A 26,404-nucleotide genomic window follows, 5' to 3' on the forward strand; every position below is an offset into this window, starting at 1 on the left:
CTTCTTTAACCAGGTATTTCCTCTCTAAAAATCATCCCATTTATGAAATAGTTACTTCACAGCTTCACAGGTGAGTGTCCAAAAAAAAAAATAATTATTGATCAAGGTATATGGGAGGATCTTCCAATTCAGATGATTAGAAATTACAAGATATTAAACGCGCCAGTTACCAATCTTTCATCATTTCAAGTTGATTCTAGAGCGAGAGGAGAGAGGTTTCTTGCCGCTTGATAATAGATTTGAAAGTACACCATCCCGATTCGATGCGTGTTGAAAAAAATTCGTGGTGACAGATAATACGTCGAGAGGAAGGTGACCCGCTTAAACTGGACCATCTCAATTGGTCTTATTGCGCAAGATGTACGAAAGTGCGCACATACCCCTTTTCTGGATGGAATGTGTAGGTATTATTAGAATATGCCGTTTCGAATTGATTTCTATCTAATCTACATTGGCACGTCGCTCAATTGTTTCTTGGTAAATTGAGGATTTAAAACCTGGGACCGAAAACGCTTTGTTTTCGAGATACAGAGTGTTTCTTGTAGTCCTACTTTTTTGTGATTATTATATATAAGTTTATCGAATCTTTATGAATCACTACTACATATTGGGAAAATAAACACCAAAACCAATAATTTATTTATTTATCACAGCTTACTGAATAGATTTTTATGATAATTCCAAATTTCCCGAGGATTTCGAAAGAATTGTTAGAAATTGTTTTTTCGAAATCGGTAGGTGATACGACAAAACTACGAGAAATCAAAAAGTTAGGTTTTATACTACAGTTTTTCTCTATATGAATTTTTAAACTACCAGTGGTGCATCAGAAAAAGTTCTGGAGGAAGAAGCAGGCACTGTTCCAAAAACATATCTGCACCCTGCAGATTTGCAATCAAAATTGACATATCACGTAATGTGAACTCTAAATTGGAATTGAAACTATGCCAAAGTTCAGTCAAATAATCTGGATTTGGAGAATGCTATGAGAAAACACTCGAAAAAAAAATCGAACCTCAACACCTTGTATACAAAGCATTTGCAGGTCCATGTAAAGGGTGTTTTTTTTTAGAGCTATAGAACTTTAAATTGCAATAAAACAACGATGGATTATTGGATTGACATGAATTTTATTTATCCGCAAGATAATATTGTGGCATTACATTTTAAATATGATTTCTGGCGTATGACCGCCACGGTTGGCTCGAATGTAGTCCAATCTGGACGTCCAATTTTCGATGACTTTTTCCAACATTTGTGGCCGTATATCGGCAATAACACGGCGAATGTTGTCTTCCAAATGGTCAAGGGTTTGTGGCTTATCCGCATAGACCAATGACTTTACATAGCCCCACAGAAAGTAGTCTAGCGGTGTTGAATAACAAGATCTTGGAGGCCAATTTACAGGTCCAAAACGTGAAATTAGGCGGTCACCAAACGTATCTTTCAATAAATCGATTGTTGCATGAGCTGTGTGACATGTTGCGCCGTCTTGTTGGAACCACAGCTCCTAGACATCATGGTTGTTCAATTCAGGAATGAAAAAGTTAGTAATCATGGCTCTATACCGATGACCATTGACTGTAACGTTCTGGCCATCATCGTTTTTGAATCCACCAGCCCATAAAGCGCACCAAACAGTCAGTTTTTCTGGATATAACAGTGTTTCGACATAAACTTGAGGATTAGCTTCACTCCAAATGCGGCAGTTTTGATAAACAAAATAAATGGACGTAGTGCGCGATACGTATTCCGCACAGAACCATTTATTTTCGAAATAAAAAATTTGAAAGCGTTGTTCAGGCGTGAGTCTATTCATGATGAATTGCCAAACCAAACTGAGAATAAATCACTTGATAGCTGTTAAATCGGTCGCCATCTTGAACAGTGCCAACTTAAAGTTATATACCTCGAAAAAAAACACCTGTTATATAGGCCTGGTCTCGCTATTCTGTCAGACAAGGCTCTAATAATATATTCGTTTAAAAAAAAATAGGAAAGAAATGACTTGAAGTCAAGAGCTTCTAGGTGCTCGTTCAATCATGCTTCAATTGTGCCCATGGATTCACATAATAGTATACAGGTATATGTGGACTCCAATTGGCTCATGAATGAGTGAAGTAAACTCATTAATAGGCAAAACTTTTTTTTGTTCTACAAGGTATGACAGAACGAACGGATTTGCCACAGAATTAGAGAAACGTATTTTCTTTGCAGAATTTCAATATCCAAATATCAAATATTCCCTTACTTTATATTTCAGAAAATCAAAGTTTCTCCCAAATGAATATTTGGTTCCACTTTACCAGTGACTTGTATAGTTGATTCAGTCTTGTGATTCTATTGAAGTCCATTATAACTAACTTAATAAAGTAACCGCAGCAAAATAATTAAATTTCTTGCTCGTAATGTCTTTTACTGCCTCATCTTGGAAAATCTCCATTCCCTAGTTCTTTAGTCGTCTAAAATCAAGAGTAATTCTATTCTTCCGTGAAAAATGCAGAAAGTCATTTCTAGATTGAATTTACAGCCTACCATTCCATCTGGTCATTCTTATTCTGGCCATTCTAATCTTCAACCAATCATTGGTGGATCAGGCTAGTATTACAAATAGTATTGGTTGTAATCGTATCACGAATAGATAATCCAGCAGGTATGAGCACACATAAAGTCTTCATTTCTATTTTCATTATTACAGTTACATTACCAATACGATCTAATGGATTGTAATGGAATGCAAAATATCGATCTATACCTTCCAAATATAGAGGTTGTTCTGAATTGAGGCAAAAGATTTTATGGGGTGACATTTCGACGAAAAGCTAAAGTTGCAACCCCTCTTAAAATTATAAAATAAAGGGTGCTTTTTTCGAGGTATATAACTTCAAGTTGGCATTACTGTTCGAGATGGTGACCGATTTCACAGCTGTCAAGTGATTTATTCTCAGTTTGGTTTGGCAATTCATCATGAATAGACTCACGCCTGAACAACGCTTATAAATAGTCCAATTTCATTTCGAAAATAATGGTTCTGTGCGAAATACGTATCGCGCACTACGTTCATTTTATCGTCGACAAAATCGTCCATCAAAGCAGTTAATTCAATTAACCATGGAACTTTTTCGCACCATGTTTACTCTTATTGATAACTCGCATCCCCAGAGACGCCGTACGGTGCGTACAGAAGAAGCTATTGCTGCTGTAGAGCGAGCACAGGAATTGGATCCGTGTCCATCCACTTTATGGTAGATTTTGCGGAAGGATCTTGGTTTGCGTGCTTACAAAATCCAACTCGTGCAAGAATTGAAGCCAAACGATCATCAAGTAAGGCGTAGATTCGTCGAATGGGCCCAAAATGAGATTGCCGTTGTTCTCGATTTTCATAAGCGAATTTTGTTTAGCCATGAAGCGCACTTCTGGTTGAATGGCTACGTCAACAAACAAAACTGCCGCATTTTGAGTGAAGCTAATCCTCAAGTGTATTTCGAAACAACGTTACATCCAGAAAAACTGACTGTTTGGTGCGCTTTATGGACTGGTGGAATCATTGATCCATACTTCTTCAAAAACGATGATGGCCAGAACGTTACAGTCAATGGTGATCGGTATAGAGCCATGATTACTAACTTTTTCATTCCTGAATTGAACAACCATGATGTCCAGGAGCTGTGGTTCCAACAAGACGGCGCAACATGTCACACAGCTCGTGCCACAATCGATTTATTGAAAGACACGTTTGGTGACCGCCTAATTTCACGTTTTGGACCTGTGAATTGGCCTCCAAGATCTTGTGATTTAACACCGCTGGACTACTTTCTGTGGGGCTATGTAAAGTCATTGGTCTATGCGGATAAGCCACAAACCCTTGACCATTTGGAAGACAACATTCGCCGTGTTATTGCCGATATACGGCCACAAATGTTGGAAAAAGTAATTGAAAATTGGACTTCCAGATTGGACTACATCCGAGCCAGTCATGGCGGTCATATGCCAGAAATCATATTTAAAATGTAATGCCACAAGATTATTAAAATTCATGTCAATCGAATAATCCATTGTTGTTTTATTGCAATTTAAAGTTCTATAGCTCTAAAAAAACACCCTTTATAAACGATAATTCTATGAATGCTTCGAAATGTAATGCTTCATATTGAACAGAATTTGTACTGATGCATGGAAATGGAATGAAGACAGTTTGAACATTTAGTTCATTAGCAATCATAATTGCTTTATCAGATTTATTTTTGATTGAGGGAATAGAAAAGTGATTTCCTAACTTTAAATTCCTTATATCTTGAAATCCTAACTAGCAGAATTGATTAATTTCTGTTGTTTAATATTAACAAGAGATGTACATTTCACATGAGATCTCACTCATATGTTTCCATTTTAAAATTTAGGGGTGGTGGTCACAGCTCCAAGAAGGGATGGAACACATTTCGGGTAAATTTCATCGCGAATGGTGTCCTTCCCTCAATTTTCCGAATTCAAAATGAAAATGTGGAAAATCACTCAGACACGTCAATTTCTGATTCGATGGTGAACAACTTTTCCACTTTTTCATACCCGTAACTTCAACCCCCTTAGGGGGTTGAGCACAAAACCCCTTGATTTTGAATAGAGATGAGGGGTGTTGCGACAACTAATTTTGAAGCTTTTCGTTGCACCACGTGTATATAATTCGGTTTTCCCGACCTACAGAGCCGCTGTTCCGTTTTCAATGCCCCACTCTGTATATAAAACGGAAAACCTTGAAATTCGAAATTTTCAAGATGTTCTGACTTCGAATGCCTCGACTAAGTTGATGAAAAGTTAACAATAAGTAAATAACATCAAGTAATTCATATTCTTCTAAACTTCAACTAGGAAATAAATGTTTGTTTATTTTATAGGCTAGGTAGTTGTAAAAGGTACATAAGAAACAAGCTGGCACTCAAGGCAGTTAAAATTTCTCAGCAGAAATGACTAATAATTTATGCAAGAACACCCTGGAAAATAAATCAAAAATATAACAACATGCAAGACAACAAAAGCAACGATCAACAATGACTTCATTCATTCAACCAGCCATTGTCTCCTGCAGGAGAAAATCGACAAAAGTGCATATCCTTTCCATTAATGAAATGTTTCGAGTGTGGCCTAAAAGTGTATCGCAAAAAAATTAAGAAACGTTATGTATTATATTACATGAGATAATTCCCAGAGAGTCTTCATACTCTCATATATCATATATGTATATTCATATACTTACCTGAGAGTTCTAGAAAAATCGAAAATCAGATGTATGGCTATATGAATCTCAATCTTTTTAATTGAATTTATTCATCGAGAAATCACTTTTCTTAAAATTACAGTTTTTTCGATTAAATCTTTAAAATCAACTCATGTAAAGTCTTGAGAAGTAGAAATGAAACTATGCAAGTTGAAAAATGTGTGATATAGTCCGGTCAATTTAGACCAAAAAATGAGAGTGAAGTTACATAAAGTCCCAACAAGCTGAATTTCTGTGAAGTTGTTCAAAACATAATTATAAACAATATCTAGAAGTTCCCCATCATTCCCCTGTAAGGAAAAAATTTAATTCGAGGTCAAAGGTCAAAAAAATCAGTTTTTCACGATTTTCAGCAAAACGGTAAGTTTTATCATAAAAGTACCTCAGACAAAAATTGTAAATCATAAAATTATCTATAAAAAATGTATCAATACTTTTTTTCTTACGAGCCACCGTTTCTGAGATATAACGATTCAAAAAGTTATAAAAGTTGTTATCGTCATAATATGCATGAGTACGCCACGTATATACATCTGTATATACGCCAACTGAAAAAACTATTTTTTTCTTAAAACCAGGAAAAGCTCAGCATCAATCAGATATATATTCATCAAAAAGTTTATTTACTTTAGTGTAAAGTGTAAAGATCATGTACTATTTTTACACGCAATAACTGGCTGTGATACGACATCTGCATTTTACAGGAGGGGTAAAACAGCAGTTTTCAAAATGTTTAAAAAACAAGATTTAATTCAATGTGCTGAAGTTTTTAAAAAGAGTAATTCAACTCAACAAGAAGTTATTACCAACGGCATTCGCTTTCTTCTTTCTATGTACGGAGCTCCTAAAAAAACTACCTGTTTAGATAAGCATCGATATGCATGTTTCGTTAAAAATACTAAAAATAAAAAACAAGTTCAATTAGCTTGTCTTCCTCCAACCTCAGTTGCTGCTCAGCAACATCTTTTTCGAGTATATTACCAAGTTCAAGTGTGGCTTGGTTATCAGCTAGACCCTACAGGCTGGGGTTGGAAGTTGGTCAACAATATATTAGAGCCAGTTCAAACTTTACTTCCACCTGCGCCGGAAAAACTGCTGAACACTATTTTTTGCAACTGCAAAAAGGGATGCAGTGCTAAATGTGGTTGCAAAAAAGTCGGACAGTCTTGTTCTTTGGCATGCACAAATTGTCAAGGCCGGTCGTGCTCTAATATTGAATCACAAACAATGGAGGATTCGTTTGACTCCGACGAAGTATCATGCGATACATCGCTATTGACGCAATTTACTTGCATCCAAAATGAAGATGAAGAAGAAGCAGGAGGAGAAGAACAAGAAGAAGAACAAGAATTTGAAACTTACGAATAAGACGAATAAACTTCAACACTTTTTTTTCATTTACATCGCTTTTATCTTTCCCAATCTTTGAAAATTTCCGTTATTTTGCAATAGTTTTACATTGAACAGGATCACAACTGACCCGTGGAGTAGGCCTACTGGGGAAACCACGTTAAAAAAAACGCGCTAAGTACACTACCTTATAGGTGGCGTGGAAACGTGTGCATATTATGACGATAACAACTTTTATAATTTTTTGAATCGTTATATCTCAGAAACGGTGGCTCGTTAGAAAAAAAGTATTGATACATTTTTTATAGATAATTTTATGATCTACAATTTTTGTCTGAAGTATTTTTATGATAAAACTTACCGTTTTGCTGAAAATCGTGAAAAACTGATTTTTTTGACCTTTGACCTTGAATTAAATTTTTTCCTTATATTGTTTATAATTATGTTTTGAACAACTTCACAGAAATTCAGCTTGTTGGGACTTTATAACTTCGAATGTCTAAATTGACCGGACTAGATAATATTTCGTTCTGCATGTTAGGACCTTTTTCTTAATATGATCCAAGAAATCTATCATTTTCGCTTGTACCTCCAATTTAGGAACATCCTGTATTGAGAATATCCTTCGATTTTTGCCATGTATTTGTATTAAGTGAATTGTTTTTCAATTTAACAAATTTCATTGGTTGTGGAGCTTCTCCTTTACTCCTTTTGCTTAGACAACAAATCAAACTTGCACTAACGAAAGGAATACCTTTCTACTAGCGCTCTCTTTACGCATTGGAAAGAAGTTAGACACGAATGAATTTTATCAAGCAGTGGCCTCTTAATTTTCAATCCACTTTATAGTAGTTACCTACATTCATGGCAGACAAAAGAGTTGCATCGAAGAGTTATAAAATAAAAATGAATGTATTTTATTACGCTGAGGGTTGGACATGTTGGGTTGGACCTACTGCCCACTTGGAATCTAGCAATTCAAAAAGAGTGTAGTATAATATATAAGTTTTGATTTTTCAATAATTTTGGATCTTCCTAAAGCACCTTTTCGGTAGGCATTAGTGAAACTGGTGAAAAAAATTTGAGCTGTAGGGACAAATTAGTGATGTGAAGAATCGAAACCGTATGCATCATTCAAGAACAACTGAGAAAATTGCTGATGTAACCTGTGGTGATGAAGAAAACCCAGATTCGTCGATTTCCACAAAAGACATTACACCGTATTTGGTAAAAGAACTTAGGTCTTAAGTCTTTTGAAGTTCAGTTAGCCCAAAAGACTCAATCTGGTCGATCACCAGTCGCATCTTCGCTGTGTGGGTCCTAGAAATGCATCATTGAATAGGTGATCACAATTGGCCACCGAAATCTTGTGATTTAACACCTTCAGACTTTTTTTTTGAGCCACGTGAAAGATAAGGTGTAGGTTTGTCAATGCTCCACAATCGATTTAAGACCTTAAAGGTCGATTTATCGAATATAAACAGCTGCAAATCTGCATCATTTTTCAATATCAAAATACAACATCTTATTGAAAAACCCATTACAAACGGGTGTTTTTTTTTTGAGGTATATAACTTTAAGTTGGCATTACTGTTCAAGATGGCGACGGATTCAACAGCTGTCAAGTGATTTATTCTCAGTTTGGTTTGGCAATTCATCATGAATAGACTCACGCCTGAACAACGCTTGCAAATAGTACAATTTCATTTCGAAAATAATGGTTCTGTGCGGAATACGTATCGCGCACTACGTCCATTTTATTTTGTTAAGCGATGAAGCGCACTTCTGGTTGAATGACTACGTCAACAAACAAAACTGCCGCATTTGAGTGAAGCTAATCCTCTAGTGTATGTCGAAACACCGTTACATCTAGAAAAACTGACTATTTGGTGCGCTTTATGGGCTGGTGGAATCATTGGTCCGTACTTCTTCAAAAACGATGATGACCAGAACGTTACAGTCAATGGTGATCGGTATAAAGCCATGATTGCTAACTTTTTCATTCTTGAATTGAACAACCATGATGTCCAAGAGCTGTGGTTCCAACAAGACGGAGCACAGCTCGTGCCACAATCGATTTATTGAAAGACACGTTTGGTGACCGCCTAATTTCACGTTTTGGACCTGTGAATTGGCCTCCTTGATCTTGTGATTTAACACCGCTAGACTACTTTCTGTGGGGATATGTAAAGTCATTGGTCTATGCGGATAAGCCACAAACCCTTGACCATTTGGAAGACAACATTCGCCGTGTTATTGCCGATATACGGCCACAAATGTTGGAAAAAGTAATCGAAAATTGGACGTCCAGATTGGACTACATCCGAGCCAGTCGTGGCGGTCATATGCCAGAAATCATATTTAAAATGTAATGCCAATAATAATAATAATATTTCTTTATTTCCTTAAGACAGAGTACACTGTATAGAAAACGTCAAAATGAATATGCATACAATAATAATAATAATACGAAAAAAGAAAGAAATTAGTAACTGAAACCGAAAATTTGATCTACAAAAGATTCAAATTCCTTAAACAAAAGAGTAATCCAAGTATTCGCTGACACTATAAAAACAGTTCATCAACAACAATTCCTTAATGTCATTTTCTGTACTCCAAAACTTTCAGTCTCTCCGGAAGATGATTGAACAATCTGATACCATAGTACGTTGGCGAGTGCTGAAATTTGGTTGTTCTATGTTTTGGAATACAGAGAATATCTTTATGTCTTGTATCGTAATCATGGTAATCAGAGCATTTTTTCAGCAACCTTGAGTTCTTTTTGATATGCAATAAACAATTTAATATGAAAACGCAGGGAAAACTCAACAATCTGTTGGAAATGAAGTAGGGTCTACAGGACCCTTTATCTTGCGGATAAATAAAATTCATGTCAATCGAATAATCCATCGTTGTTTTATTGCAATTTAAAGTTCTATAGCTCTAAAAAAACACCCTTTATAATCTTTCGAAAGTTCATACCGATTGCATACATAATTTTGTGGTCTCCAACAGGCGCATGAATGGATAAGAGTTCAAAAGCTCCCAACTCCAAGTTTTTTGCTTTTCTCGAATTCCTTTTATTTCAATTAAACCTCTATACATTACCCTAGATCTGTTATCATTTTCATCGAAAATTGAAAGCAAAAATCAAGCAGTGGTACAGTCATGAACAACGGTACATCGTGGCAAATTTACATTATCTACTCATGAATTTTAACGTGTTATGCCGATTCAAATAATTGAATTGATGTTTTCTTTTATACGGTTTGCTTCAAAATTACTAATCTTCTCTTTTATACGCTAACATGGATACAGTTCATGCAGAGAGTGATTCAGAAGAAAAATGTATCAGATATATGGTGAATTTCTGTATCTTTGAGGTTGATGATACTGAGAGTGATATATGAGAGGCTTCACGGAGTTCTAGCAGAGTCGGAATTAAAAATAAATCAAATAAAACTTCGATTCGTGCTAAAAAAGTTACAGGAACCTAAAAACAATAATATTTTGAATGGCATCTCATAAGTTACCTATTCTTATGAATATTCTGACAGTTTTGTTGAAAAATATCGGATATATTCATATTATGGACAGTGATAGCGACTTAGAAGTACTTACCTATCCAGAAATGAGGAAGGTGGCAAAAAATATTGATTGTCAAAAAATGTCAAATGCTTTATTCCCATTGAGATCAATCTTTTGGCTGCCTAGACAGGAAAGTCCTTACTTTGCTGCCTAGACAGGAAAGTCCTTACTTTGCTGCCTAGGCAGGAAAAGTAATACTTTGCTGGTTGATATGTATCTGCAAAATTAATATTTACTGTCAACCGTAGAAAATAGTTATTTGTTTTACTAGGCAGCAAAGTAGTAGATTGACTGCCGCGTAGCGAGGCAAGGAATTCAGCCAAGGCAGTCAATCTACTTTGCTGCCTAATTAAACATATAATATTTTCTCCGATTGTTTATAATGATATATGTAGGACAAAGTATTTGCAAAATTTTTTAGAAATCGCAATTTTTGGAATGCTTGATTACTATGGAAATTTATATGTCCATAATAATTATAGTTTGACAACTTATGAAATGTTTTATTCTCATTGAAAATAATCATTTTGGTGCCTAGGCAGGAAAAGTTATTACTTTACTGCCTAGGCAGGAAAAGTAATACTTTGCTGATCGATATGTGTCTGCAAAATGAGTATTAGCTGCCAATCGGAGAAAATAGATATTTGTATTACAAGGCAGCAAAGTAGTAGATTGACTGCCGCGGCTGATGTTCATACCCAGGGCGTAGCGAGGCTGGGAATTCAGCTAAGGCAGTCAATCTACTTTGCTGCCGAGTTGAACATATAATTCTTTCTCCGATTGTTTTTAATGATATATGAAGGATAATGTATTAGCAAAATTTGATAGAATTTGCAATTTTTGGAATGGTTGGTTGTTATGGAAATGTACCTATATGTCCATAATAATTATAGTTTGACAACTTATGAAATGTTTTATTATTGAGAATAATCATTTTGGTGCCTAGGCAGGAAAAGTAATACTTTGCTGATAGATATGTGTCTGCAAAATCAATATTTACTATCAATCGGAGAAAAAATATTTTTTTCTACAAAACTGCCCAAAACGTTTTTGCTATATATCTATCAGCTACATTTTGACCGATTACAGTCCTGGACAGATACTTTCTCTGAGTGCACACTCCGTAGGCACAACAACCCACCGTGTGACATACAGTTAGCATGCTCTTTTCTACATAATATGCCACTCGTGTTTCCCTTGTTCTTCATTACTACATTTTCCGCCATAGAAAAATATGAATAATCTCTCGATCGAACAAGCGCTATCCCCATGAAAGTAAAGTTGAAAGCGTACACTGTCGGGTGAAATTATCAAGTGCATCTGCCGCGAAGAAGCAAAGAACTGGGGGAAACAAATTGAAATATTTCAGCCAGATTAAAACAAATCGTTTGTATAAGGTTTTTCCCAGTGTAGTAGCGGTCAGGGTCACATAGCGGGTGTCTTAGAGTGCCGAGTATGCCTACTGTTCGTTCAGGAGACCGAGTTTGAAGAACTGCAAGGCCGAGAGAACTGACCAAATATGACACAAGCTAAACTAGTAAGTCAAAATAAAGAAAAATTTGTTATCGGTGGTTGTAGATGCTGAATAACTATCTTGACATTTGTGACATACCAAACAAGTCGCTCGGATGTCTCAAAAGCTATACAGGGTTATCCTTGAAGACATGCTTACTTTTAAGGGGGGGGGATTCTTCGAACCATTTGAAAAAAAAACTTTATATGAACGTTCTAACTTTTGAAAAACAGGAATGCATTTTATTATTTTTGGTTCCATACCGGTTTTGCATTGACCATTTTGGGAGAAAAATGTTACACCACTGCTTTTTCTTGAAACAAAAATTATGTTGAGATTTTTATTGATTTCTGATTAAATTTGGTTTCATTTTGAGTGACACACAGTTTTTGTTAAAAAAAATAAAGAACGTTCAATTTCAGAGTCAAATCGCGTAAGTAACTGTTGGTTTTTTGTTCAAACGAGTTCGTTTAAAATCAAATGTTGAACAAGTCAGAAAATGGCAACTGATTTTACTTTAGGTATTTTAAAACTCTCAATTTCCAATAATAACCAAAATTTTACCCGAAGTTTCAGCTAGGTTGAAAAACGAGATCAATTCAATTTTAAAAAATGATTCATATGGAAGGCTCAAATCTTTTCATTATAAATTAGCAACAAAACTAGCATTGATTCTGTAAATTGTCAGAACTGTCCTCTTGACAAACTTTTAGCGATTTGGCCTTGAAGTGAAACGCCTATCAGAGGAATTGAAATCAAAAGATCGAATTTGCTAAGAAATTAATAAGAATTCCAAAAATAATTTTTATTTCAAGAGTTATCAGTAACGTAACAGTTCTTCTTCCAAAAACCTTACGGAAGCCACTGGCAAAACTAATAACATTGTTTGTACATTGAAAAATGCACCTTGATGCATTGAAGACGTGCAGCAAAAATTTTATAAAGATATCTACAATAGTTACCCAATAGTTATCAAAAAAAGATTTTTGCTAAAAACTTTATCACCCTGTATCTCAAAAATCAAGACGTTCACGGCAATCGTTCATACGAAGTTTTCCCTGAAAAAAGGTACAAGAATCCTTGATAATTAATATGTCTTCAAAGTACACCCTGATCAATATAAAATCCAAATTTTGTCCACAAATTTCCAAGCAAATCATGATTAAAAATTCTAGTGGCAAAACTCCCACCAACATGATGGTTTTTCTGTAAAATGTTCTCGTGGTTTTTTCATTCAAGTTGATTTTTTTTAAGAATTTTATAAAACCGAAAATTTACTCGGCAAAATTTGTATACATCAAAAATATCGAAACATTTTTGGAAGAAGTCCTTGATTGAATATTGTTTCACTGAAAAAAATGATTGGACTAATATCACTTTGTTATTGCTCCAATAACAGAATGTAGCCAACGTTCCGATCTAAATAATTTGGGTCAATAACACAAATCTAAACTGTAAAATGAAATTAAGATGATACTCTTGATCCTACTTTCTTCATATTACTGAACACGCATATCTGAAAATTCCAGTTGGTCTTGTAGTTTGAAAAAATACCTATTCTCAACTGTCCTAGAGAAAGAAATCCGGGTCATGAATAAAAACAAATTGATAATTTTTTTTCAATATATTACATACTTAGGATATTCGACTTAGACAGAAATGTACCTTTTTTCGAGATTCAAATAACGAGATCTTATTTGATTAATCATAACGTCAATCAGTTTATATAGATTCGAGGTTTCGATAATACTGCCTTTTTAAAATTGCCAGAACATTGATTTTTTTATATATAAAAACTGAATTTTAACCTATTCTGTTGTTACTGAAATTTCCTTTCGATATTTGGCTTAAATTTCCTTTAGTTCTGGTGAGGCATTTTATGTTAACTTGACATATCACAGCCCAGGAATTTTTAACTTCATCTGAAAAATGGCAGAATACAAATTCGAACAAACGACTTCATTTCAGTGCTGTCCATTCAAGTAAATTTGCTCTATCGTTCTTCAACCAATCCCACTATATTTGACAAAAAATAGACTAAACTAGGGTGCTTAATTCTACCTTTTTATTCATCATCAATATAATTAGATGAGAATGCAAAATATTTTTTGTTTTCAGATATCAATATTCTTCATATTCCCCTACGGAATATTAGGATATGCAAGCACAGATATCCACTACCCTGAGACCCTACCCACCAAAGTACCAACTTTACATGCCTTAGAACTCAGCAATCAGAGATCACCCAAACTGCTTCAACCATCGCAAAATATTTACACAACGAAGAACTTCATCAAATCCAAATTACCCCAGAACAACGGTCAGCCACAACTCTTCAACCTGGGGTACAGTGTCAGGTTCGAAAATCAACAGAATCAGAACCAAGAAATAGCTTTTGAAAAGCCTCAACGCACTAATATTCAACAAGGGGACATCATCACAGGTACCAGGAAACAAAATGTTGAAATAGATCTTCCAGGTAGTTCAAACGAAGATGCTCAATTCGGCCTCAAACAAGACAGTAAAAAAAGAAAAACTTTTGGTTCAAACGCATCTGCGTCACAACATTCCGAAAATATTATTTTGGAAAACGCTGGACAATCGTATATTTCCGCAACTACGCAGAAAAGTCTAGAGGCATTGGGGAGAATCAAAGATGTAGATTACCAACAGGATTTATCAGATTTATACCAACAAAAATACACTTGGAGGAACTTGAGTCCCAATGTGAAAATCATCAGGAGTACCGAAATACCTATTGAACGTATAGAAAATAGGGCGCTCAACTTTGACCATGAAAAGGCTCTATCTAAAAGTGAAGGTTTCGGATTCTCAGATGCTATAAAAGATGAGAATTTTGAAACCAACCATTTCGCTCAGAAGGAAAATGCATATGATCGTGTGAAAGTCATTCCATCTACCCCCAAACCAGAAAAATTTCGCGTTATTCATGTCCAAGAGCAAATAAATGAACCACCTATCAAGCATCAAGTATTGGCCAATCCTGATTTGTACACTTTAAATACAAACACAGAACATGAGAATATTTTTCAGAAGCTTAATCAAGAACCACAGATCCAACAACAAATCAAAACAGTAAAAATTTCGCCAACTACCATTTTACAAGCTGTAGATGGAACACCTCTAAAGTCAAAGATTCAATCTGAACTGATAAAGCCTCAAATACCCAAACAAGCTTATATACAGCACATTGTAGTGCCTCAAATACAGTTTGAATCAACACCGAAATATCGTAACAAGCAGAAATTTGTTAAACACATCGCAGGAACTAGAGGTAATGTTATATACGCAAGGAAAGTTCCTGCAAGTCTTGATTACACGAGAAAAGCGAAAATCAGGCCAGAACTAAGAAGAGAGTTTAAACCACCACCTCTTGGATCTCGAATCTAATAATGTATTGTATTGAATTCGCGATTAATTTATTTATATTTTTGTAATGAAATGTTATGACTGCTGATTGATGTCTTTAAACGTAAGTTATAGGTACACGTTGAAAAATGTTTTGGTTTCAATTTCTCTAACATACCAGCTGTTGTATGTTGTATGAAAGTTAATAATCAAATTTATTCAAAATAATTTATGTGCAATATGAATAGAGTTTAAGTTGTTATGTGAACATCGTACAATATCAAATATTTTATTTAAATAATAAATACAAACGACTGCTACGAATATTATAATTATCATACCAAAAACATAATGATACAGTTATCATGGAACTGAAATAATTGATAAAAATAAAAGAAAAATATTATTTATATGGTATCAGCTGACAAATATTTATGAAAGTAGCATGTTATAAGTTATATATTAGGAAAAATCAATTGAATTTATATTTTTTGGAATTCAGACAATGAACTAAATTTATATGAATTCTTCTTTATTTGATTATCATTTATCGCAATGAATAAATTCTTGATTATAAAAGAAATATAGAAAAATATATTGAAAAATTAATGAGTTATCATTCTAGTTGTACAACCTTAACTCGAAAAATAAAATGTTGTTACAAATTTTCATAACTTGAATCTAATAGCCTGTATTAGAGGGAGTTAAAAAATGATAAAGTAATCAAAGAATTGAAAAATCCTATCGAGAATCCTTGAATGTAGAAATAGAAGATCAGGAGTGATACATCCATAAGGAATAGGTAAGTCCTTTCGATTTTAATATTTTTATAAAAAAAAATAAAAATCGAATAAAAATTGGTCCCAAGCTTAATCAGAAAAAAACACATTGAAAACACCTTGAAGATATCTACATGTACTCCAAAGCTCCTATATTTTTCAATTCATTTTCTGCGGCAATACCTATTCATTCTGCTTTAGGCTTCAATCATTTCTTCATTAGAGCAAAAACCGTTGTTGCAGATGAACAACAAGAATCTGAATAATACTTTTTTCTTATCAAAAAACTGTTTTTATCAATACACGAAACTCGTTTTCTCCATTTTTTTAAACAACAACAAATGTAACGTCACTTAACCTTCAATATCTCGATCCAGACTCTATGATTTTGAAACTCGTCTTTTGAAGCTTGGTACTAACAGGAATATAGTATGAGTTTTCCGAAAGTCACAGATTACTCAAGAAATTGCGTTATTTTCTTCGTTCAAGCTATCTCTCGATAATTAAAGTTGTCATTTTGGGTATAGGGTTTGCTCAAGTAATTATACGTAGAATTGACTGAAAAAATAGAAAATATAGGTTGTAATTCGAAAATCTTGTATTTTGATGAATTTGAGTTGTTCGAAATAAACACCCTGTACATTTTGGTCTGAAATGCAAACGCTCTTATGATTCTACGGAAGAAATCGTTATTTCTGCAGAAATAATGGGCCGTATTCATAAAAAAAAGGTTATGCTTATACTTGCAGGATATAAAGGAAATCCTTCAGCTCGCATTCATAATATTCCGAGTAGAACCTTATACTAATAGAGTATGAGCAGAGCATATCCTTCATTTGAAAAAACGCGAGTCCTCGTCGCAACCATTTTTTTTTTCATAAAAATCTCATAAACCGTTGAGTGTATACCCAAGGTATGGCATATTGCTGAAATTGTCATCAAATAAGCTATCTAACTATGCAATAATATACTGGGTGAGCCATTTGAAATAAGAAAGAAGTAGTCTGTTTCCAGTATAACCGGAAGCTGTAGAGGTCTGAAATTATTTTAGGGGGAAAGATCGTTGTCTCGAACCACAATATACAAAATTCCAACACAAAATTATGATTAGTTTTCCATAAATGTCTAATAGACCATCGCGGTGAATCACCCTGTATAGCGAAATATTTGAAAAAGAATATTTTTCAGAAAGGCCCTGTAACTCGATAACGAATCAAGATATCAATGATTGGCTTTCTGATATCTTATTATTTCGAAAAAAGAGAGTCCTTGTTATCTAAGTCTTATAGTTCTCAAGATGCTTTCAGTGAGCATCGAATTTGGGACACCCTATACCAATATATGTACAGTTATGTGGTCACCTAACCCGCAATTGACGCATCAATGAACGAACGCTCAAATGCTCCTGAGTTCACGTCCATTCTTCCTTCATTTCGTTTCTTTTTTCTATCGAAACCATATAAATATTTGTGGATCCATCTGGACCACTTTAGTTATCATAGTACCTACTAGATAAATCGTGAGACTTATTTCTCAACAATTGCGGTCATTATACCTTAGACAGAACAAGGAAAAGCCGACAGCTACTCATCTTGATACTGAATACATTAATAACAATTTCCCATGTGGTCATCTTCCTGTCGGAAGCAATATTAACCAAAATATATAATTTTATGAATACGGGCTAAATATTCATAAGACTTTTACTTCAGAATTGATAGCTTGGGAAGTTTTGATGCTAACGCTTTCATTAACACGTAAAAGGTCAAGAAATAAATGAATCAGAATGGTCGATGACATTGTAGAATTCAGAAAGGAGAGATACTATCTAACATAAATCGAATTATTTATTGCTACGATTTACTTTCACTGGTCAGTCTCATTAAATGGAGAAATGGCAGTTTGCAACAGCTTTATCATGTTCTTGAAGAGCAGGCATGAATTTTTTTTCAGTTTCTTCGTCATTTCGAATTCCATTCATAATAACTTCCGGCAAACTGAACATCGTTATAGAATGGACGATCGCATGGTTTTAGGAATGTCATCCATTTCTACCATCAGGTATTATTGTTTTCTTATAAAGATTAATATGTTTTATAGCGAAATTACCGGATCCTGAAAATTATTAGAATTCTCTCGAGGCTATGGAAGTCAATAAGAAAACGAAGTATTCAACAATTGGTAATATAATTTTTTCGACTGTTATTGTTTTCTTTGATTCGATTGCATGTTATACAATCAGGAAGTAAGAAGCTTTCAACATTCTTTTATTTTTAGTAATTATGAATATTTTAGTGGTCGCAGTATCTATTACGATCGCAGTTCTTCGCGAAAGCTCTACGTTCAAATGGGAGTTCGTCAAGAATCCGTTATGGGTCCTCCATTTTTTTCAATTTATTTCAATGACCTTCCAGAATATTTGGGAAAATAGGCTGCATTCTGTTCATGACTGATTCAACAATTAATGTATCATCAGATGATCCAGCTCATGTTTAGATATGCAAATGCAGATGAGAGCTTTGGAGAGAGCTTGGAACTTAGAGTCTAAGGCTCTAACGTATGATATTTCATTGTGGGCAATAGTGCGAAGGTACATGGAATTTGACGTTGACAGAGAAAGGCAATTAGGATATTAAATAATCTCAATTATAGATCTTGTTTTGATGGTTGTTAAAAAAAATAGGTTTATTGGCCCTACCTGGTATATTTATTATGGAAAGCCACTTTTATGCACACAAATAGAGCCGCGAGAAAACAGTTGAGATATTTAGTACATTCCTATAATACCAGAAAAAACAATAACCCCTCTCATACTGTAGATTTCAATCCAAAAATATAGATTCCATAACTTCCCCATAATAAAAATAACCAAAATCCAAGTTTCTGGTCTCTGTCATCAGAGGATAGAGTTTTCTATTTCGATTTTTCTGACAGAGTTCACTATGATATAATATAACAAGAAGAAAAGAGAAGGGAAACATTAATCTCAGCTTCTAATAAAATATTATATCACATGAATATTAAACAGACTAAAAGCATATCTTCATTGTTCAATTAATTCCACTAGGCTATTGTAAAGTTATCTATCTTTTCTCTATACCTAATTACGAAACTGTTCTATATACAACAGGACCTCATAGAAAATATACATGTTTTGCTATAAAATTTCTTGAATGAAGGTCAAATGAATCGCAATTCCAAAAGTAAATATATACAGTTCTGTATAATTTAACTCCAAAACTGACTCAGTCACCCTGCAAAGGGGCATGCCATAAAAACAGAGTATTTCGTTATAAGTTCTTTCAGCATTTATCACAATTTTGGAACAATTTTTTGTGAAAAAACGAGAAAATATCAACACAAATGCATACTTGAAAGGATCGATTTTTTCTGTATTCAAATTTTCTATTTCGGAATAATTCAATCTTTGTAATTAAATTTTCTTTTTTATTCAATAAATGCTTCAACTTTTTTTCTAAACTCAACATCCTACCAGGATTCCGTTTTTCTCAAGTATATATTTTTCGCATCTTGGTATTTCTTCGACTCTCCTTGCAAAAAAATTCAGAAAGAATAAGTCATTTTCTCCAAAGATGTGATGTATCTGTTATCAAGGAAATTTTATTTATTTTATTTATTTTATTTTCAATTTTCTTCTTGAATTTCCTATAATTGTGACGACGTGGTCAACATAAAATTTTCCATAAAGTTTAGAATTGTTTTATTGTTCCGGAATTATTAGACTCTTTTTTCAGCTATTCTGTTTGGATATTATCAAAATCTCGATTTGATCGAATCATTAATATAACTTTTCCAATATTATCTTGAATTTTTTATATTTCCAATAATGTGAGCAGCCCAATAATTTGCAAATGGCTTGAAATTGTTATTCACTTATTCAATATAAACACCCAAAATCTCAACTTTATCGGTTCTGTGGTCACGAAAATATTGAGGAATTTTTTCGATATTCTTCTTGAATTTAATATGGTTCTGGTTGAAGAATATCACGAAATTTTGCACGAAGCTTCAAGTGTTATTTTTGACTTTGTCACGAAATTATAGATTGATCAATTTGAAAAACGAGAGGTCAAAGAATCAAAATAATAATAATAATGAATAGTTTCAAATCACTCCAATTGTGATTCTACAATTGTGAAATTTTTTAAGGTTCAAGCAGTAAAATAAGAGCTGAAATAGTACCCAAGAAGAAATTGAGTAGGTACCTATTGTTGACTGTAGTCTGCTTCAAATATCATGTTTCGAGAACAACTAAATTCTTCTTTTTTGCTCATTATGATAATGATATAACGATTGAGAGAAAAAAGGCTTTTTTAGAACAGCTATAGAGGAGCAATGTCCTCGACTCAATTGATGATACTTTCAACTTCAAACGAGTTTCAAACCAGGACGTATTCGATTAAAACAACTTTTTAAATCATTTAAATTAATATACTTAAACAATAAGCAACAAGAGAAAGTCACAACAAATAACAAGAGAAGAAACAAGATAAATTAAAATGACAAGCATCTAAGATGAAAACAGTCTTCTGGTATATCCTCAGTGATGATGGTGGGATTTGCTGTGATGGTAGATCACTTTGTAAACTGGCACCTTAACTGGAACTGGTTTAGGGATTGGGATCTGCACATGCTTCTCAACCTTAACAGGAACTGGCTTCTCTACGTGGAAGTGTACTTCCTTCTCTACCTTGTAAGGTACAGGTTTCTCGACTGGGATTGTGATGGTCTTGATGACAGGTACAGCAACGGGTTGAGGAACATGTACATGGACGGGGTAAGGCTGTGGAACAGGAACAGCAACAGGTTTGGGCACTGGGATTGGAACTGAGTGAGGAATTGGTACACTGACATGCTGATAGACTGGTACTGGAACTGGCTTGGTGATTTCCACCGTATGGTGAACATGATGTCCAGGATCGTGCTCTTCGTAACCACCACCGTAACCACCGCCGTAACCAGACTGTTGACTTTGATAGCTTCCTTCTTCTTGACCGCCACCGTAACTACCAGAAAAACCGGCATTTACTGTTGCTAGGACAGAAAGGACAGCTATGCATACCTGCAAAGAACCAAAAGGGTTAGCCGGCAATTCCTCTGATGGTTAATCTTCAATCAAACGGGCCTAGCTATACCATCAACAAATAAAGAAGTTGTGACGAGTTATAAAAATACGAATTAGGCATTCCATAAGTTACAAGACGTTTTTAGTAAAGCAAAAATGATTTGGAAGGTTTCAAAATGAAGTAACTGGAATAAGTATTGGACTAACTGATTGGGAAAAGGCTCCAAATACCTATTTCAAAAAGAAGATTTGGTATAATGATGAAGCTATAATTTACTTACGAAGTCCTGGTCCTAGTAGTACCAAGTTTGGAATACATCGAAACCAGTTTTGTGTAATGATAAGTCACTGTTTTTGGAAGTGAAAAAATACTGTTCAAGATATGCAATGGCTTGATGAGTGATATTCAGACTCTGTTTCATCGACAACAAGGATCAAAAGGTGCTCAAGGTAAATAATTAGGCACGAATGAAGAAGTGATTGCCGAGGTTGAAGCCCTTTCGATTACAAAGACGAATCTTTCTAAAGAAAAGGTATTGAAATATTAGAACAAAGTCGAATTTTCGAGGAAAAATGTGTTTTTGCTGATTAGGCTTCGGACTTATGGATTGAAGTGTTATCTTGAGGGATCTTTTGAGATGAGACTGTATACCGGAAGGGAGGATTCTCGCTGATATTTGTTGCAAATATACTTACGAATAATTTCATCGTGTATAGATTGATAGGCAAGATGCTCAGATGTTTCTGCGAACTGAACTGACTTCAGAATGGTCTCGGAGGGGTTTATATAATTGAAGACAATGAGAAAGACTTTCACCTTCATCTCTACTCACATATCTTGGCCCGCGATAGGTGTGACCCCCGAAGCAGAGCGCAGGAAGTGCTTTTTACTAGAAAGGACAATCTGTAATCTGCAATGCAACGGCAATTAGTTACGGATGTTGTTAGTTTTGATGAAAAAAAAAAATTCAGAATGGAGGATATGAATTAGAGTGCAATTGGGATGGAACAAGAATGAGGAAATGGGGTTTTCTTGATGGGGTCATCCCTCATTTTGAACCTACAAATACTAAGAACTAGACAGGGTGGTCCACCCCAGACAAGGATCTCATTTTGGAGGGAGTAAAAATGGATATTTTGAAAATCATTTTTTGTGATGTGTTTAAGGTTGTTGGAAGCACAATTTAACGCAAACGCTTTGTTTTCGAGATGCAGGATGCAGGGTGTTTCTTGTAGTCCTACTTTTTTGTGGAATTTTACTTACTAGTTTGTCTGATCTCTATCAATCTTCGCTACAGATTTGGTAAGTAAGTAACAAAATTCATAATCAATGTATTCATCACAGCTTATTAACTGATTTTTTGTAATAATTTCAGTTTTCCTAAGGATTAATTACAAGAGATTTTTTTTAGAACTATTTAGAGGGGCACTATACAGGGATATCGAAAACCATAAGAGATAGAGGATGGCTTAAATCACAAAAAAGTTGCGTTATTTAGGGATTAGTGTGTTGGTGTTAACAGATCCAAAATATCTCCAATGGTTCCCAAGATATCTCTAAAAACAGAAAATCGAGATATTCTTTTTTTCTGCATAACTCATTTGTTTCTTCACGAAATTCGGTTTGTAGTCATTATCCAATATAGAGATTCTAATGGTGTAGTAAGATTTTTTTTTGTTTTTCATTGTTTCAGAGACAGGATAGTTATTTTTTTTCTTATGGACACCATATGTCTTTTCCTTATGAGGTGATAAAGAAAAAAATTACGAATTCAACAATTGGGTGCCGTACGAGTTGAATCCAAGAGATGTTAAACGGCGTTTGTTTGCTTGTGAACAGCTGCTTGCAAGGTAAAGACGGAAGGGAATTCTGCATCGCATTGTTACTGGAGACGAAGAATGGGTTCATTACAAATCCCAAGCGCAGAAAATCATGGGGACATCCCGGTCATGCTATTCAACGTTATCGAACGCAATTAATGCGTTTGAGCCGAGGATTGAAGGGCAAACGGTCGCAATACAACGAGAGACATTGTGATTTTACAGCATGACAATGCTAGACCCCATGTTGCGAAAGTGGTCAAGACATACTTGGAAATGTTGAAATGGGAAGACCTACCACACCCGCCGTATTCTCCAGACGTTGCTCCCTTGGACTATCACTTGTATCGATCAATGGCACACGGCCTGGCTGACCAGCACTTCCGGTCTTATGAAGAAGTAAAAAATTGGATGGATTCGTGGATCGCTTCAAAGGATAACCAGTTTTTTCAACGCGGGATTTGTACACTGCCCGAAAGATGGGAGAAAGTAGTGACCAGCGATGGACAATAATCATAAATGGAATCATAAATGTATAACCAGTTTTTTACAATAAAGCCTCGAATTTCGGAAGAAAAATGTTGAAAGCAAAGTTGTACGCCTATTTACTTTCTACAGCAAATGCATTGAAAAGCAAGAGGAGCGTTGAAGTACATTCATCACTCTTGGAGGTGACTATGTTGACGTACTGATCGAATTTTTAAGAAAAAATGTGTTATTTTTGGTTAGGAACGAGAATTATTGAGTAAAATATTAGCTCTGAAATTTTCGAGAAAAACTCTATATAGAAAAGGGCGCACTAATTTTATTCAATTCTTGGATGAAAAACTATTCGATCTAAAAATATGATATGAATGAAAAAACACCACAGAGCACAATGACCTTGATATCTCGCGAGATTGTAATAATGAAAAGGAACCTAATGGATTATAAATTAGAAACGAATAGGTAACCGAGATAAATGAGTAAGTGTTGCCAGTCCAAACTGACGAGAACATATTTGTTCCGCAGTTTTTTTGCAATAAGTTAGAATACTAGCAGTCTAAACTCTTAAATTGAAAAGTGGGAATGGATATTTTTCGTATTTTGGTTCTACAACTTTTTTAACCAGAACGCCGAGTATTTATTGCTATTTCTCGTGCATAAGGAGATAGTTAAAATATTCATTGAAAAATTTGAAAAACTGAAAAAATTCTGAATTGATACCGTGAATGTTATTATCGATTTCATTTCATGTTTTTTCTATGACTTGCTTGAGTGAAAGTGATTAACATTAATATTGAGATTTATAAACATTATTCAGGCGACTATTAGAGAAGTCGGATGTTTACATAAATTAATATATTTTCGAAGATTATAATCCAACAAGCTGGTAGGGATAGAAGATGACATTGTTCAAAAGGAGTGTTTCCCCATAAAAAGAAGTCTCGACAATAAGAAAGAAGACAGGTTCCCTAAGCAGCATTTTCGTTTATAATATCCCATTACAACATTTCATTGCAATACCATTGGGTTGAGAAAGGTCATTCACTTTGGGAGAAAATCTAAAATAAAAATAATTCTCTCCGTGCTTAATCATATTTTAGCGATCCCTCCATGAACACAGCGTTATTTCATTTCGTAATTTGTTTTGTAATTTTCATATTTTGAGCCGGGAATGGTCTCAAACGATAAGATTCGATTCATCAATGATGAATGTATGCAAAAATTATATCCCTTCATCAGGCAATGAACAAGTTAACTCTCGAACGAAAAGGCCTAGTTCCTCTAGAGAATATTAACAATAAATCTCTTGCTGTTATTCAATAAAAGTGAAATATGTTTTTCTGAAATCTATAATTTTTGTTTATGCTTTATTGTATTATGTGCTGAAACGGCCGTTTTTTTTTTATTTAATAATAATATCAAACACTAATCTGTAATAATATAACCAGGGTTTTCTTTTTCTTCTTTTCTGTTTTGTAGAACGGCCAGCCTTAACCTAAAATCGGTGGCTAACTCTGATAAAGGTTAGTCTTTGTCTGAGAAATAAACAATAAACATATGTTTATTACCCTATGGCGTATAATAATAAAATACTTTGAAATACAGTGGTGAAATATGGTGAATTTATTAAAATACAATTTGTATTTTTTCTGTACCTCAGTAATTTTTAAATGATCTTCAAAAATTCATTGATTTAATATGTATTGCAGAGCTATTATGGTCCAAGTTTTCTTCGACAATATTCATGAATTATTCCTCTTTCCTGCATATAATTTTTTCTGATATTATATCTTCCTTAACCATAAGTCAAATAAAATCAATGATTACAAAAATTCATTGAGAGCGAGATGAGAAACATTATTTTCTAGTTCAACTATCAACAAATCATTTCACAGGCTGAATGACCTTAGGTCAATGGTCATTTGTTTGTTTATGAGCAACAAAGATCTCTTACTACTACTACTACTCATTTCACACAACAGCAATATAGTGCTCAGCAATAACTTTAAATCATATTTTTTGAAAGGTATTCCATGAAAAACCAAATCCAAATTTTGGGAATCAAAAATCTATTGATTCAAAATTATTTATTGGATACATTTCTTTCGTACGTCTGCATGAATCAAACCTCTGATTTTGCTTTATTCACCAAGAACCAATATATTCCAAACAAGAAACTTGGTGGACTCATAATATTTGTTCCTGAAATATATTTTCTTATTTCTGGAATTGTCATTTCAACAATTTCGATGAACTCATCATCAACACCACCACCTTGTTCCACTTTCATATCATCTTTCACTTCACAATAATATAGGGTTTGAAGACTACTGCTTGTACCTACACCAGATGCATAAGAACTAACAAATTCAATTTGATCACAGGAAACTGAATATCCTGTTTCTTCAAGAATTTCTTCTTTTGCAATTTCTACAGTTGACAATTCCTTGTCGATGATACCTGCACAAAGCTCAAGACTCATACCCAAAGCAGATGTATATTTTGTTGTATCTATTTGCCCTTTTCTTTCATTCAACGGTATTTGATTATAGTAAACGGCAGGTCTGAATTGCTTCACCAAAACTAAAACATTTCGAGAAATATTGTAGATTATAATTGCAACACTGTCATGTACTTCAATCAAGTCCCAGTTCCTCTGCACTCCATTTTCGACAAACGACATCCTGAAAGGTTTCAAGTAGATGGATTCTTCGTAGGGCTTTATTTCGACTTTACTTATGTGCGACATGACGTTTCGTGATTGAAATTAGATTATCTCAAAACTGTAAACCTTACTTGTACTACGATTATTTTAACTTGTTGGTAAAGTGAATGTAGATAATACGCCTAGAGAAATAACCTAAGTCATTTAAGAGCAAAGCAAATTAGCAAAGTCTCAATATTATCAGTATATACAAATAAATAACAGATAAAGGTACAGTTTCGTACTACGTACAACTTTCGGATAGAGAAATTGTTAAATATGCGCTAAAATGCCTAAAATGTGCAAGTTCCGCAATCGCATGAATATTTACGTTTTTAACAGATAGTCTATGGTTTCAACTTACTCTTCTTTTGCCCTCTAAGTAAAAATATTAAATAGGGCTATTTTCCCTATAAGAATAAATAAATTTTCATTA

The 26,404-nt window shown here is 34.3% G+C and overlaps 3 protein-coding genes across 3 annotated transcripts; 1 reads left to right on the top strand and 2 right to left on the bottom strand.

The window, feature by feature from the left end:
* Nucleotides 1-11,356: 11,356 nt before the first annotated feature.
* LOC123685113 lies at nucleotides 11,357-15,544 on the top strand. Its single transcript, XM_045624698.1, has 2 exons — nucleotides 11,357-11,747; nucleotides 13,842-15,544. Exons 1-2 carry the CDS (start codon nucleotides 11,730-11,732, stop codon nucleotides 15,132-15,134), a joined length of 1,311 nt encoding a protein of 436 aa, XP_045480654.1. The 5' UTR covers nucleotides 11,357-11,729; the 3' UTR covers nucleotides 15,135-15,544.
* Nucleotides 15,545-20,308: 4,764 nt separating this feature from the next.
* On the bottom strand, nucleotides 20,309-21,804 carry LOC123685115 (anti-sigma-I factor RsgI2-like). The gene is made up of 2 exons (XM_045624701.1): nucleotides 21,654-21,804; nucleotides 20,309-20,954 (listed from the first exon to the last, which is right to left on the bottom strand). The coding sequence occupies exons 1-2, from the start codon at nucleotides 21,663-21,665 to the stop codon at nucleotides 20,433-20,435; spliced, it is 534 nt and encodes a 177-aa protein (XP_045480657.1). The 5' UTR covers nucleotides 21,666-21,804; the 3' UTR covers nucleotides 20,309-20,432.
* Nucleotides 21,805-25,336: 3,532 nt separating this feature from the next.
* LOC123685114 (uridine diphosphate glucose pyrophosphatase NUDT14-like) lies at nucleotides 25,337-26,300 on the bottom strand. Its single transcript, XM_045624699.1, has one exon. It carries the CDS (start codon nucleotides 26,011-26,013, stop codon nucleotides 25,387-25,389), a length of 627 nt encoding a protein of 208 aa, XP_045480655.1. The 5' UTR covers nucleotides 26,014-26,300; the 3' UTR covers nucleotides 25,337-25,386.
* Nucleotides 26,301-26,404: the final 104 nt, after the last annotated feature.

Source organism: Harmonia axyridis, chromosome 7, assembly GCF_914767665.1.
Source record: "Harmonia axyridis chromosome 7, icHarAxyr1.1, whole genome shotgun sequence".
NCBI lineage: Eukaryota > Metazoa > Arthropoda > Insecta > Coleoptera > Coccinellidae > Harmonia > Harmonia axyridis.

Coding starts and splice junctions, on each gene's coding strand:
- LOC123685114 (XM_045624699.1), bottom strand. CDS start 26,013: ATGTCGCACATAAGTAAAGTCGAAATAAAGCCCTACGAAGAATCCATC.